The 17,091-nt window shown below is 39.6% G+C and overlaps 1 protein-coding gene across 1 annotated transcript in view; it reads right to left on the minus strand.

The window, feature by feature from the left end:
* LOC124776611 (sterol regulatory element-binding protein cleavage-activating protein) overlaps window positions 1-17,091 on the minus strand; it is a 263,862-nt gene that overhangs the window by 117,601 nt on the left and 129,170 nt on the right. The window contains exons 12-13 of the mRNA XM_047251684.1: window positions 16,587-16,769; window positions 11,196-11,430 (exon numbers count right to left, since the gene is read on the minus strand). Coding sequence (XP_047107640.1) covers window positions 11,196-11,430; window positions 16,587-16,769 — 418 coding nt within the window. The remainder of the gene's footprint in view (window positions 1-11,195; window positions 11,431-16,586; window positions 16,770-17,091) is intronic.

Consider the following 17,091-nt stretch of genomic DNA (forward strand, 5'->3'; position numbering starts at 1 on the left):
GCATGTATTGTAAAACAAGTAATATATGTAATTTATAAACTGTAGTATGAATGTAAAGTGAAATATATGCAAACACATCAGTTATTACAAAACAACCAGAGTTTTTAAAAGAAGTAAGAAGAAAGAGGGATAAAATACTATCCTCTTACTGAGAATGCAGAAAAAGCAGACACATATTGCTTAGTTCACACTCATTTTGGATTCTGCATCACAAAACAATTCCCGTACTTTCAAATGCGGTAAGAAGTTTTCCAGGATTTTCTAGTTTTTAAGAAATAACAGCAAATAAAAGATCCAAATTTTCTTATTCCTATACAATGGTTTCAGCTCAATGGCAAAAAATTAATACTATGTGTTATGTCAATTATATAAAATATGGTAACAAACAACAAATACTTTAATGTATTTCTACTTCCACAGCCTGCTTTTTTACTTACTACGCAAGCTAACAGTGTGTGACATCTATATTTATAATATTATCATCTTCTTCTTTTGCTGGTTCTTTGTGAAGCTGTCACAGGAAAACCCTGAAAAGTCTATTCACATAATGAATTAAGTGACATTGTGAACCTATGCGTCCAGGAATAATTAGCAGGGCTGTGTTACCCTTTGATATGAAATCTGTAGCTTCTAGGGTATGGTGCCTCTGAAAGAATTTGGTACCATCATCCGTAAGTTATACATCCTTTTCATGACTTTTCAGATACATTTTTTCAGGCAGAATTACGTTCGAAAAATCACATTTGGCACTTTTGAGGACTCTTTCAAAGTCCTTCAAGATGACTAAAGCAACTGACTTCATATAACTGCATACACTCTCATGGTCAAAGTCACTTAAAATGACAGTTTCCTGGGTACAGTACCAGAACATAAATAACAAACTATCACTGATGAAAACAATGTTTCAGGCACAGTTGCAGTGGCCTCCTTCTGGACCCAGGAAACTCATGTTAATTGATATCATATTAACACAGGCATGCATTTGACTTGTGTTGCAACAAAGCAAATAGTCTTTCCTTATGATTACATCACATGGAAGTGTAATAAAAAAGTGAGTGAGTGTTGTTCTTCTAGTATCCTAGTGCAACAATATTGACAGCCTGCCACAAGGGATGAACATAAATGACAACCGCTAGGCACTGCCCCTATAATCTGCGAGTACTGCCGTCACCACCACAGCACTGCATGCGAGCCATGCCTGCTGCGCTGGCCTATCGGCGCTCACAGTGGTTCCAAAAATCCAGTAGCGCAAAGGGATCAGACTGCAGTCGTGTTACAACATCGCTCATGATTGTTTATCTATTCATTGTTGTTCTGGTTGCTGATAGTTGCTATGTCTTGGTATCCGATTTGGATTTGTTCTCTGGTCTTGGTATTTTGCTTGTGGGCTGTGTTGTCAGTCATTCTGTTGTGTGTGAGTGTGTTGTCCTGGTGATTCCCTGTTAACGCTGGTGGCCCGTTGGCCGGTGTGCTCCTGTCTCATTCAATTTTGGTTACTAGAATTGGCGACGAGGTAAAAGGTTAACAGTGCATTATGGATGCAAAACTTGACAGCTCGTGAAACAGCACCAGCTGCTCCTGTAGCAGCAATTGCAACAGCACTTCCAACAGCAGGTCCAGCAGCAAATGGACCGTCAGAATGATTACAGGTACAAGGTTTATAACAATCCAGATAGTGCTCAACTCTTCATTTCCGCCATTTAATGATACCAAGGAGGACTGGGACACGTATTTGCAGCGTCTGAAACAGCACTTCCCTGCTTTTCAGGTTTCTGATGACGCACTCCAACAGTCACTCTTCTTTTCTTGGGCTTCCCAGGAAACATCTTTCTTATTTACGAAGTTGGCTCAACTCTCAAACCTGGTTCCACTCACTATCAAGAAAATTTGTTCATTGCTGTCGAATTATTATTCACAATGGTTCCATGTGGTCACTTCCTGTCTTGAGTTCTATCAGCATCACAAGCAATCAGGGCAGTCTTACCGATTGTGGGTGACAGATTTGCAAGATCTGAGACATCGTTGTGATTTCACCTGTGCCAACTCATCTTGCAAAACCTCATATACTGATTTCCTGGTCCAATTGGCTCCCGATCCAGATGTTGGCACTGCAGCCCTCAAGCTAGACAATCCTTCCTTGGACGACATACTGAAAATAGCGCACTCTTTCAAGATCTCACAGACAGCAAATGAATGTCTTATGGCCCGCACACAGGTTGCACAGGGACAGAATTCTCGTAAGCCCTCTTCTCAATGGCGGTGTCATGATTCATCTCTTTCAGACGTGTCAATGACCTCTGAGTAGCCAGTGCAGCCATGCAGGCACAAACATCGGGGACTGCCTTCTTGTCCTGACTGTTTTGCGACACACCAATGTGCAGACTGCCCTGATCACTGCGCCCATTGTAGAAATGATGGACATCTCCCAACTGACTGTCATCAGGCATCAGGTCAGTCAAACACCACTCCTAGCCTGCATCACAGGAGGGTGCATGAATTCAGGTCATGGTTCTATATGTCAATCCTTGCACCCCCAAGTTGTTTACTGATCTCATGACTGCATATCAGGACATTGGTTTCCAAGTCGACACGGGCGCGACTTTTTCCCTGGTCAACCTCCCGAGGTATACTTGTCTGGGTTATCTGGCATTGGCCCACACTCTCACAAATTGGTTATATATGGCGACAGTTCTTTTTCCCCCCACAGGTCAATCAACTACTACAATTACATACAACATGGTTATATCACCACTAATGTTGTATGTTGTCAACAGTCACTCTGCTGGCAACATTGTCAACGTGATTCTTTCTCACTGTTTGGGTTGTCTTGGACACAGTCCCCTTCCAGGAACTTGATGAACTTCGTGCCTCTTTCACATCTCTGTTTGAGTCTGGGCTGGGGTGTGCTACCACTTTTGAGCACATATTTCTTGGTGTCTAGATATGGTGTCCCATTTCTGTCAAGCTCGTCCTCTTCCAGTCTCCTTACAGGCGGACGTTAATCTTGAACTCTATCGCCTTCACGACACTGGGGGTCATAGAACCGGTCAGAACTAGTTCTTGGGCCACATCCTAGATCATGATCCAGAAGCCAAATGGCTTCCTCCAGCTTTGTGGAGATTTTAAGCTGAGGATCAGTATCCAAGCTCTGGTGGAAACCTACCCCATACCACGTCAAGAGAACCTCTTCTGAAAGCTTGTTGGAGGTGAATGTTTTCCTAAAATAGATTTGCTGCTGATGCTTATTTTCAGATTACATTAGATGAGGAAAGCCAATGCATCGTTGATATGATTATTATACCTTTATACAAATACAAGTGTTGGCATTTTGGGATCTCTTCTGCTCCAGCAATCTTCCAGAGATACCTGGAAGAGTTAACCACATCCATCCCAGCTTGTACCAAATTACCTTGATGACTTGATGGTTACGGATACTACACTACATGCCAAGACCACCTGCATAACCTATGTACCCTCTTTGCTACATTGTAAGATGCAAAGCTCAAGTGCCGCCTACATAAATGTAAACCTGGATGCACCTCACGTTTACCCGCAGGGCCAGACCTGGGTTTGACCAAATGGAGATTTCTGGTTTTCACACTGACATGGAACGACCAACACACTTTGAATGGCTTTCCCATTACCACTACTCACATTGTGGTGGAAATGTGCGATGACCTTATTTTGTGGCATGTCATTCACTATATACTCCATGGGTGAACCAAGTATTTTTCGAAGTCAGCTGATCCCGAGCTCCGGGCCTGCACCTGCCTCTCTCATAGCTTGTCCATCGTCTCCAATGTATTCCTGCTGGATGCAGAGGCAAGTACCTACCACGTTGTCATCCTGACTACATTATGCACTCATATCTTGGAATTTCTCCATCGCGGGCATTGCAATATGTCACAGATGAAAGTCCTTGCCAGACGACATGTCTACTGGCCAGGATTGAAACAAGGACATGGAGGCTATGGTATGGCACTGTTCTGCACGGGCTCATCATCAGGCTGCTCCCCCTTAGTCTTTCGCCCCCTGGCCTACTCTCTATGACCCTTAGAATCGCATTCATCCTGACATTGCTGGCCCCTTCCTTTGTCATGGATGCTTATTCAAACTATCCCTACATGGTCAGCGTGGCATCCATCGTCACAGCTGCAACACTCAATGCCTTTATGCAGACTCTTGCCACTGAAGGACTTCACCGCACCATGGTAACTGACAAGGGCCCCACTTCACTTCACAGCTATGGCCATTGAACAGTTCTGCACTACCAATGGCATCAAACACCTGTGTACCCCTCTGTTTCGCATCTCCTCTGATGGCGAAGCAGAGCAGATGGTGCACACATTTAAGTGACGAATGTTGAAGCCCTTGGGTGTATCTACCATGACAGCAGCACTCATAAGATTCCTTACCGCCAACAGGTCCACCCCCGTCCATGACCACAGCCCAGCAAAACACCTCGATGGTCGACGGCCACATTATCTCCTCCAACTCCTGGCACCCCAACCTAAGAACCTCTAGACCCGACATGCCGGATGATACCTTCCAGGTTCAGCTATTTGGGCATGTTTCTATGGGGCAAAATCCCTGTGTATGCCTGCTACAGTAGTGGCAACACATGGGTGGTTTTGACAGTTGATACCTCGAGGTTTGGAGCATCGGCACATGAACCAACTACACCCCTGCCTCCAGCCTACACCTCCAGCACTGGATCACTTTGAGTTGGAGTCCCTGCCCTCACACATCCCTCTGCCTCACGAGTACCATTTGTGCTCCAGGACACTGTCAACAGCTCCTGTGGGCATGGGTATGGAAGTCGAGACATCACCCCACACCAGAGTTCTGCAGTGCAGTGCCTGAAGCCCTGCATTCCTTCTACCAGCTGACGGCATCCACTGATGGGATACCTCCTGTTCCCCTCCCAAAACATCATCTAGGGCACTTCAGGCCCTATGCACCAATTTCGGGGGAGCGGGGAAAGCGATCTGGTATCCCGGTCCAACAACTCCAACAACTTTGGCAGCCTGCCAGAAGGCACGGACATAGACAACAGCCACCAGTGGCACCCCTATAATCTGCGAGTGCTGCTGTAGCTGCCACAGCGCTACACTCTGGCCACACAGGGCCTATTGGCACTCATGGTGGTCCTATCAAGGCAACAGTACAAGGGTTCAGACCGCAGTCATGTTCAGATAGCACTCATGATCATTTATCTATTCATCATTGCTCTGGTCGCTAATAGCTGCTACGTCTTGGTAGCCGATTTGGTTTTGCTCTCTGGTCTTGGTATTTCACCATGTGGTCTGTGTTGTCAGAAGCCCTTGTTGTGTGGGTCTGCGTTGTACAGGCGATTCCCCGTTGACGCCGTTGGTCAGTGCGCTCTGGTCTTGTTCAATTCCGGTTGCTAGAGTTCTTCATCATAATGTGGGCTCTATCCAATTTTTCATTCTCACACACTAGTTTTACTCATTTCGAGCTCTGCATTGCATGCTCTTGAAAAACTCTTCTTTAAATCTCCAGTATCATCATTCTGATCACCTCTTGGGTAACATGGAAAGCCTTCATCATGTTTATCTCACAAAAACTGCATGAGCTGCTCAACAGCTTATGAATTCTTCACAGATTAGAACTCACAAAAGTTTAGCATGTAGAACTGCCATTCTTTACAGACACACCACAGATCCATTTACCTCAAAAAAATTACAGATATGATAGGCACCCATTATCAATCACTACAATTTACCATGTTTACATATTCAATTACGAAAGCAAAATAAATGAGGCTGCTATTTATAAGTATGTTACTGTAACTAAATTCAAATGCTGAAGTTGTTGCAGTACAAATTACAGCCTCCCCTTAAGTATGATAAATAGTTATGTATGTGGTCAAAGATATATTTTAAGCTTTAACAATGTAGTGAATGCATCATCAAGGACCTGGCAGATGTGATGTCAGGCAAGGGGTGCAGGAAGGGGCTCCGAGACAAGGACCAGACACTTTGTGTTTGGTTGCCACGAGGAAAACATCTGTATACGATCATAAAGTATGGGCTCAATAAGTGTGTTTAGTGCCAGTGAAATTTTTATTAAACGTAATCATAACTATTATCCAAATATTTAACAGTTCTTATTTATAAAATTGTATGAGAACGACATCATAGTGTGAGAGCCTACCCAGGACCTGTCAGATGAAACTGCAGACAAACTCAAAGTCTTAGTTTTTTAATGAGTAAAATCAGGAAACAAGGCAGATGAAATCCAAGAGGGTTGTTTTGACGTCAAAACATATTAAGAAGCGATGTCTGAAGCCACAGCAGATTTGGTCAAGGTAAACTACCAGCAAAACCCATTGGTGCCATCAAGCAGTGGTTGCGGTCCTCACCAAACAAACAAACACTGTCCGAAAGGCCTTGAAGGCTCAATGGTACCAATCAGCTTCCACGTCATCCTCAGACCTCAGGCATCACCAGATGGAGATGTGGAGGGGCATGTGGTCAGCACACCACTCTCCCAGCCATTGACACTTTTTGTAACTGTTACCACTATTCCTCAATCAAATAGCTCCCCAATTGGCCCTGCACCCCACTTGCCAATAGCACTCGGCTGACCTGGTTGGTGACCCATCCAAGCCCAATAGTGGGTAACTTTGGTGTTCTGATGGAAACCAGTGTTACCACTGAGGCAAGACCTTTGGAAGCAGTCCTCACCAGGATGTGAGAAATCCCCCAGTGAGTCGTAGCAATGACCACGCAGCAACAGTGGCTGAGCAGCGCACTGGTTCTGCTCATCTCATGGGAAACAACAAGACTCAAAAAGAAAAGTACAAAAAGGTGAAAAGTGAACTCTTGTGAAGTGCAGAAGGTTTTTTTACAAGATGCCCTGAGTTCATGAAAAACTATAAACATTAATAATTCAGACAGTGTTTGAGATAACGCAGCCGCCAGTGATTGAGAATTTTCAGACAATGAGATTAGTGTAGGTCAACCTAGTAGTTGTGAAATAAAGGTGCGTACAGTAAATTTAATATTGGAAGCTATAGCAGGAGTGAATGGTCAAATGTTTGATATTTAAGTGGAGTAATGAAGAACAGGGAACTGAATTTAAGAATAGCATTCAGATAATGGAAAGTATGAGGAATAGTCAAATAAATGATGTTGAAAATAAGCCGATTCAGAGATAAAACGGTGAAGTTAAGGACAAGATCAATAGAATACATCACAAATTGGGAGCTGAATATTCCGAACTGGAAGAAAATCTTGAACATGATCTCACAGATAGTATCGAGCAAGTTTTAATTAATGCAGATGTGTGTCAATTAGAAATAGTAAAATCCATGAACCAGGTAGAGTTGAATTCATCTTAAGTAAAGAAGTGATAGCTTTAAACAAAGCAGTAGCAACAGTGGAGGCTAACATGACTCACAGAAATGAATTTCTGTTGTTCAATGCTACCTATTTGTTTTTTGTGTGCACCATCCCACAGTGGTACATTTAAAAAAATACTTTTTATTATTATACTGCTGACAGTATTTATGTTGATGTCGTTCATGATTTTATTTTTATTAATGATGAAGTGAATTGAAATGCAGCAGCTAATGATGAAGTTGCTAGTGATTGAGACAATAATGTAGTCGATTTTTTTTTATTTTTGGTAATTTAGAAAGTGTTAATGGGGCTGAAGTCTTTCTAGTGGTGAAATCAGATGCAACAGTAGAGAAACTGTATGGGCTTAAGATCAAACATGAGTGCATTAATAGAAAGTGGTAGAAAAATATAACACATAAGAGTTGCGATGATGATATATTTTTAGGATATGAGAGAATTACATGTAGGAATTAATAAACTGCAGGAAGGGAAAATGGGTGGTTTTATAAATACAGAAATACCTATGGTCAGAGGGACTGAGAAGAGTTTGTCTGTGCCTTTATTTGGAAAACAAATAAATTCAACTTTGCAAGGGTGTTGTTATGCAACATAGGCAGATATTTCTTGAAAAATGACTTACAACAAAATTTTTGAGTGTGTTTTGGAAATAGAGCCACTTGATGAGGAATATAATATAGTTACCATACAGTCATTTAAAATATAATTTTCATGGATTTTTTAGAGGAAGAGAAGCTTGAGGAGAGAATCAGTACTAGAACATAATCAGTATTGAATGTAAAAACAATTCTGAAGTGAAGGGTTTACTGGATACAGGGAATCAAGTTTGTGGTGTGCCCGGGACGGTTTTAGATAATATAAAAGCACACACTTTAGTTGAGATGCCAGTCACTGGAGTGAATATATGAGGAGCAACAAATAAGCTAAGCAAGACAGCAGATTTTCGTAACGTTCAGAATTTAGTCAGGCATGTTCAAGGAGCCCAGATCTAAGTCTGAATTTTATATTAGGTATGGAATGGATGACAAAAATAGAGGGCATAATTAGCTACAGTATGCAACTGTTTTAATGTAAGGAAGGTAATAACAGTTTTACAGTTGCATTTAACAAGATTTTACTAAGCAAAGAAGCTGTAGCTTCAATCTCCAACTGAGGCATGAATCTGCTGACAACTATAAGCAGTGGGATCAGCTTGAGTTAAGTAAGTACAAGACAGTTTGTGCAGTTAATGGATGTGGCCAAAACATTAAAAGACTTGTGGACTATCAGAGAAAGAGTTACTTGCTGCAGGATGGGGATTTATCAAGTTCTGAAATTAACTTCTAGGCATTTAAAGACCATAAATCACTCAGCTATCTGCAAGAATTTGAATTTACTAAATAGTAGATGAACAAGATGGGCCATGTTCAAATATCAGGTATATCAAAGTATAACAATGTGGCTGACTACTTTTGTAGGGTACCATTTGGTGAGAACAAGGTACGTGATGAGAATGAGGAAGAGGGGGAATTTAGGGTGAAGTACATCAAAGGAGTGCCCAATGAAAGAACCGTAAAAGGTGTGTGCAAGCATATATGGCAATCACAGAATTGTGAAAACTATCTGGTTAGTAAGCCAATGGCCTTGCCGCAGTGGTAACACCAGTTCCCGTCAGATCACCCAAGTTAAGCACCATCAGGCTGGGCTAGCACTTGGATGGGTTACCATCCGGTCTGCTGAGTGCTGTTGGCAAGCGGGGTGCACTCAGCTCTTGTAAGGCAAACTGAGGAGCTATGGCCACATGCCCCTCCATATCCGCATCCAGTGACACCTGTGGGCTGAGGATGACATGGCGGCCGGTCGGTACCAATGGAGTTTACTTTAGTTTTTTCTGGTTAGTAAAGAAACATTTAGGTAATAGGGCATGAGAAACATAATAAAAATTACATGACTTTTGTTCTTTGGGCCCACAGTGCTAAATATGTCTTTTAATGACATGATTATTTATGAATAATATCCAGCTACACTGCTATGTAAGTTGCTTGTATTTTACCTCATTTAAAATGAGCCCATTTCGGCAAATTGCCACTTTCAGGTGCTCTGTAAATACATAGACAAGCAATGGTCTTAATATAATGGATTTGTAACTATGATCTGAAAATTTATAAAATATCATTGGGCGTTTTACCTTACACGTAACATCATTGCGGTGATGGCCTGTCTGTTTTGGAATTATTACTTTCTCCCAGGTGCAGAGCAGAGATGTATATCAGATGTTACTTGTTTTCAAATATGCTGCTTTTCTGACAGTTGGGTGACACTGAGTCAGCAATGTTACATGTTTACGTAGTTACCATTATAAATAAGTGATGTGTGAAACTCAGCTGTTTATTTATTTATTTATTTTCCATATAGGTTTGTTTCTAATTATGTTTTTGCCTAAAGTTAGTTTTAGTTTTATTTTACGTTTTTAATTTTTCATAATAATTGGTGTTGTCTATGATTTATGTTGGCATTCTGTCTCTGTTTTACACTACTCATGTAATCACTGTTACTATGGATATGTGTTGTTTAGAGTCACTGATATTTTATCCGTTTTTCCGATTTATTAAGTGAATAAAGTTTCCTATATACTTTTTGTGCTTCAGGTCGGTTTGTTCATTCAGTAATTTTTTTGCTGAATGCATGTGAATATATCTCTATTTCCTCAAGGATACTCAACAATGTTCCTTTTTGCGTAATATGGAGGATTTCTAGTGCTTTGTTTATGGGTTTTACATAGTGTTTCACTGCTTGTAAATGTTGAAAAAATGTAGGTGGGTTGTTTTCACTTTCTCTGGTGTGCTCTTTATATCCAATTTTGAAGTTTCTACAAGTTTGCCCTATGTAGAATTTTTGACATGTGTTACACGAAATTTTGTAAACGCTGAGACTGTTAGCAAGGGAATTTTCAAGCTGCCTTTGTGAATTTTGTGTTTGAGGCTGTGTGTGTTTTGAAATGCAAATGCAATGTTGATTTTGTTGAATACTTTGTTAATTTCGTTCGAGACGTTTCCTAGATAGGTCGTGGTTACTTATTTTGTTTTCTTCTTTTTCATTGTGTGTATGCTTTGTGAAGCAGTACACACTGAAAATCTCTTGAGTAGAAAACACCACAAAGATGACTGCGAGAAGTACTGATGTAAGAGAGAGAATCACTGAAAAGGATAGAATGTTACCCACCATATACAGCAGACACTGAGTCGCAGACAGGTAAAACAAAAACATCGCTGTACATTTGAGCTTTCGGCCAAAAGGTTTTCTTCTAAGGAAGAAAACACACATCTTCCAACCTAGAGTTTCCACTGTTTGTATATTAATTATTGTGTGACAAGTCTATTAAAATCTTACCTTTTTTAAAAAGTGAATATTATTGTAAATGGAAAACACAGGAATTACATTAACTAGAAACATTCAGTGCTTAAATGTCTAGTATTATTTCTTTCATTAGCGGCACATGAAATTTCAGATGTTTGTTGAAGGAAATTTTGGTTGTATTTAATCAATGAGCTATATGGTTATTTCAACAAAACTGCAACAAATATTATTGCCTGAAGTGAGAAAGGACTTGGTAAATGCCTGTTGGGATCATTAGTGCAAAAAGGGGGACCAAAAAAGAAACATTTGCAGAGAAAATTTGATAAGCGGGCTGAGTTAAATATTTCACCAACAGATACATACAGATAAAAAAATCAGTGACCAACCAGTACTTAAATTTTGACTTTCTGCATGTACGAGAGAAGTTATAGCTTGAACTTATATCCATTTTCATCATTTTGCATTCCTACTTACCATGCCTAAGGTCAGCAGAATTCAGATCGAAATCCCCTGAATCAAGTGCAGCAGCCAAAGTTTCCCATCCAGGAGGTCCACTTCCTGAAGATCCAGAACTGAGAGATCCCGGAATATCATCAGGATGACGAGCTATTCTAGCTGCTTGAGGAGACACTGGAGCCAATAGGTGGAGTGGTGGAAGAACGGTGATGTAATGACCACTCACTGAAATGTTGTAGAGTTGGAGTGCAGCCTGCATGAAAAATACAAAGTTTTGGTTATATATTTTATGTTATTCAATAGAGAATTTGTGCTCTATAAAATAGTCTGTTTAGTTTTTTGATACTATTATGAAAAGTACATATTGCTATCACCACATAAAGGTGGCACTGAGCTGCCTCTGGAGGCCAGACTCTCAGTGGCACAGGCAGTGGTCATATGAGTATGAGTTGTGTGTGTGTGTGTGTGTGTGTGTGTGTGTGTGTGTGTTTTCTACTTTGGAAGAAGGCCTTTTGGTTGAAAGCTCAAATCTATAGCAGCCTTTGTGATGTGCCTTTCTGCAAGTCAACGTCTCTTCCACATGATGAGTAGCAATTTTCATAATGCTGTCATTATTCCATCTTGGGTTTTCCACTGTTTACTGTTTTTATGCTGATATGCTTTCTGTTCTTTTCACATCATTAGACTGGGCAATTTCATTGACTGGAATTTCTTTCAGGGACTGAACAGCTTGTTGACCACCAGTAAGAAGTTGTAAATAACAATGGAGAATGTATTATTTATTGATTTGCTGTCCATTTCTTGTAAATTTTTGTGGAAAACAAATTTCAGAACTTATGGGCCAACCTAACGTTAAAAGTGTTTACTATTTTGGAAGGGAAAATAAAAACAGTAAGGTGAAGGGAGATGGAGAAATTGGGAGAAGGTAGAATTTGAAATTTTTCTGGAGAGAACCAAAGCTGCAAAAAATGTGTGTATGAGAAATATAATTTAACACTGTAACAAGCATTGTCCAACTACTAAAGGCTTGGTATTGTGACAGTACAGCTGTCACTGATAACGGTGCAATCAGGAAATATTCCTTAAGAGAAGAAAGGTGATGGAAACTGCAAAGAAAAGTGAAATAATATTTTTACTTGCCTGTTATGACAAAGGGTGTAAAAATGTACAATTAATAAGTAGTTAGCATTCATGGTTAAATTTTATTCAGGAAAAGCGTGTAGGATGAAACACAATGAAAACCATCTAAGGGAAAGAACAAATCGTAAGAGAGCTACAGCAAAGAGACAAGGAACTGGAATCATGTATGAAACGGGAAGAGAGGATAACGCAGCTGAAATAAAGTCTGAGAAACTGCTCTTGCTTGTTATAAATGGACAATGAGGTTAAATACTTTGATGTGGTATCATACTGTCATACCACCCTGCACAGCTAGTCCTCATTCTCTCATAGAGTAGACAATTCCATTTGTTTATGAGAACTAACAATGCACTATTCCCATGGACACCATCAAACAGCATGCTTTTAACTCTCACATTCCAAAGTATACTTAATAAGTGAACCTTGATGTTAAAGGAAGGAAAAGGGCTGAAGGGGAAGGAAGAGGGATGACTGAAAAGGATTGGTGAAGTTTATGAAAAGCAGTAGAGTTTGTAAAAGTTGCCCAGAATCCTCAAGTCTGGACAGGCTTACCAGAAGGGAAGAAAAAATAAACAGATAAATACTGTATTTACCTTCGTATTGATGACGATCCCCATCCCCACTCTCCTTTTCAAGAGGTTGAATGGGAAAAGTTTATTTTTAACACACTCTGACTAACCTAAATTTACAGTTTTATCAATATCAAGTACCACCTAAAAAAGTTAATATTATGCTTATTCTAAACTTACATCATTTATTGATCGTCTACAATCTGATATTAGGAGGAGAAATGAAATAAACAAAAAGAAATGGTTTACCTTAATTTTTATTTTAACTTCGTTTTTCTTACTATCTCTGTGGCATTAATATTTTTAATCATAAGTCACCACTACCACCACCTTCATCACAGGTATAACTATCTTCATTTGTAAGTCTAATGCTATTTCTTTCTTCGTAACACTCTTCCCGTAGTATCTTCTGAACCATCCATAGCATTGGATATGCAGCACTTTTTGAATCCTTTCACATTCACTTCTAGGACACCAAATTTTCTGTCTGCTGCACACCTGTTTGTGGCTGCTTTTTCATGAATCATCATCATTGACTTAAAATTAGTGTCATACTGTCTGTGTGAACCAGTTGGCAACTGAACTCGTAGATCCATGTTTCTTGACAAAGTCACAGATCTAGTTTTCACCCATTATTGATTGGTGCAGTTTACAGTCATTGCAGCACACACAATACAAGCATACTGAATACCGACAATGTGGTGTCCTCTCAGCTCCCTACAGCCGAGAAGGAAGAAATTGCACAACTTCGGATTAACACTGTAGCCAAACTTGAAAATTGGGTGTTGCAAAGCAGTTGCAGCTTTAAGGGTCCTGCACATGAGCAATGGAATTTGTGATATTGGCCTATTCAGAAATAAACAGCTTAATATTTTTGACAAGCAAGAATATAAATGTCACTGTTGTTCATGAGCTGTGCTATTAGGTTTCTGCCTAATCACAATTTGTAAAGGCATAGACTTGATTTCTGCAATACTGTTTACATTTAATTTGAGATATTAACTTCATTTGTGTGGCCATACTGTCTATAGTTGCTATATAAATATTGAAGATATTTTAAATCGGTCTTTGCAACCACAAGAAAATGCATATTTTGTCACCAAGCCTGTTTTGTATTAATGAAACAAAACATATCAGTTGTCTCTATTGAACTATATTTACAATTTAACTTGCTTCCTTGATCAAAAAACAGTTTTGTACAAGAGATGTTGACTTTCCTATGGTATTTTATATCCAATTTTCGCTCACATCAGGAAATGCTATCTGTTTGCACATTTTCCAGGTACATGAATGCTGTTGATTCTGTCTTAACACAACACTGATTTGTGGTGCTGCACTTTGCTATCTTTTATATCAAGAAATGCATAGTTCTGCAAAGCACTGTGGGATTAGGCCAGAATCAACAGCGCCAAACATCAGAATACCCCGAAATTTGCAAGCAGATAGGGCAATTCAACATCTCCTCTGTCATGTGGTAAGTACCAATCTATCAGTTTTATATTATAATCATCAGTAACATCAACATTTTTTTTAACGAACTGTCTTTTGACATTATTTCTGTAAAATGAAACATGCTTGGTTTCAAAATACGAATATTCCTGTAGCTGCAGAGACGGTTTCAAAACACCTCCAATACGAGATATTAATCATCCTTATTTTATTGGTGCTGCATGTGCATTGCTATATGATATGACTGACCAACAGCATGAATCAGACAGCTACCATCTTGATTTCACTGCTTATGGAGTTAACATATATTGTGTTTGAACGTTTTTGTCTTTATACATGAGTATTATGGAAGTATGCAGTTTTATAGATACACCACATTAAGGACCTCTTCGAAACACATCATTTCCAATATGGTCTGTAGTGTTAAACTGGCAGGAAATGATGCTTTGGTATAGAAAACGTTTACCTAATCGATTATACAATGTACAAAGGGAGACCTCAGCACTGGTAGTTTAATCTGGGAATCTAAGATAACCCTCTATTTTTTGAATGAGGAATCTGGGAAAAAACCTTATCTTATTATTAGGTAAATATGTTTCTATGTTAAAACATGTTTACACTACAAAAGCGAGTGAAACAGGACTGAATAGTTTAATTCATACAGAAAAGTGTCATCAATATTTACAAGTTGTGGAAAGAGAAAAGATAATCAATCACCATATATCTAAAGACTTTAACTGCATGTAGGACATAAGACTGAAACCATAGTACAGCTTTTGAACAATGTCCTTCGTCAGAACTAACAGACTGACAAATATGAATTTTCCCTCCCTCCTCCTTTCACAAGACCAAGTATGTACCTCAAATGTCACGAGGAGATTATGGGTGCTCAACACTTAGGATCTCAAATTTCTGCCAGTAAAGTGATGTTAACAGTTCCCCTGACAAGTTTAAAAGGTAATATGGAAAATGTGACAAGGAATAATGTCTGGACTTTTTCTCAAAAGGTTTGATACTGCTGCACAATAACAATTGCCCCATACTGCCAAGAAATCTGCATTGTATGACCTGCACTAACAAACATTCATCCATGCAAAATCTGCAGCAACGAACTTTTGTCAATGCTTTCCATTCAAAGTAAAACATTGTATTAGGTATTTCTGATGATGAAGGCATCTACCTTCAAAATGTGTAAATGTTAATGCTTTTGCAAATGTGGATGGTTGAGCAAACACATTAGTTTTTAAGCTGAGTATGGGCACAAACTCACATACAATCACAAGTAAAATCTATAAATTCCTTACAAGTTAATATGGAAGATACTTCCTATTAATAAAAGTTGTGTCTATCATGTTGCCATGGTGACAGTAAATTGGCTCTGTCCAGAGGCTCTAGAAGGGGCTGCCACCTATGGACCTCTCTACCTGTGATGATGTAGGTGAGACAAAGCACAAATTAACTCCACTTTTTTAATGACAACTAGAAGGATTCAATAACTCTTCATCAGTAACGGAGGCATTTTACTGTTAGCAATTGGTCAATGCCAAATTGTATGATATTGTTGCTGGACTGTCTCACGGTAATCTTGAACTGGTGTTGTAGTGGAGTAAACTCTGCTGGAATTTGTGGAGGAGTTGCAGTTGAAAGTGGAGTAACGTAGCAGCAGTGATTTACTAGTCACTGAATGGTGGTGAGATATAGATGCAAGATGAATTACAGGTAAAGCTGTTCTCAACCTTAAGGATGGTTGAACATCGAGCCTACTGGTAGTGGTGTGTCCTTTCCCTGTTTCAATCACTGAACTAACTGACCTGTGATGTCAGATGTGCGCAAAGATCATTTATTTACATGATGAATGCTGCGTGTGTGTCCATTATTGAATAAATTTTCATACAGCATGTTTCAACTTAGCATAGTTAAAATATAGCACTTACAAAGATGCCGATGCATCAGGTATGAGTCAATGAGTGTAAAAGTTACACAAATAGTGAGCACACAAGATAATATGACTTTGCTAAGGTGTCCAACTGAGGGTACAAAGTAATATTACAATAATAAATTAATTAAATATTTAATAGATGCAGCTGGTAGCTCAGAAACACTTAAATAATTTGGAATGATAAAAGACTCTAAAGCCAATGAAAGACAAGAGACTTGGCAATCAATATCTTTTCAGTTTATCCATAAAAAATGTTTGCAAGGAAATTATTAAGTACAGCAGAAGATATATCTATAAGAAATACTAATGTACCTGCCAACGACGAGCTTCTTTGACACTAACGGCAGGTTCCCAGCGGCTTGGCTGAGGCAAAAGTTTTTGGCACGGCAGGCCAGAAAGTATACTACCCCCATTACTATTCCCATTACTGTAATGATTTCCTCCATTACTTCCTTTGTCCTTGGAATCAGTGAGAAGTGGTGGTATGGCTCTTTTCTGCAAAATTCAACACATCAAAGACAAATACACATTATGAGTACAAAGTGCTTACAATAGTAGATAATCACTCACAACATAATGAGGCACTGAATAGTCCGCATATGCCCCTGCTCTTGTGCCTACACACACACACACACACACACACACACATACACACACACACACACACAGAAGTGATTTATCCTTTTAAATCATTACAGCACAGAAGCACCGTTTAGGGGGGCAGGGAGGAGGGGGGATGGGGTGGGTCTTTGTGCTCAGTTCCTATTTGAGCTAAGAATATGGAATAAAAAGTCTAGCATGGACTAGTGACCATTCA

Source organism: Schistocerca piceifrons, chromosome 2, assembly GCF_021461385.2.
Source record: "Schistocerca piceifrons isolate TAMUIC-IGC-003096 chromosome 2, iqSchPice1.1, whole genome shotgun sequence".
NCBI lineage: Eukaryota > Metazoa > Arthropoda > Insecta > Orthoptera > Acrididae > Schistocerca > Schistocerca piceifrons.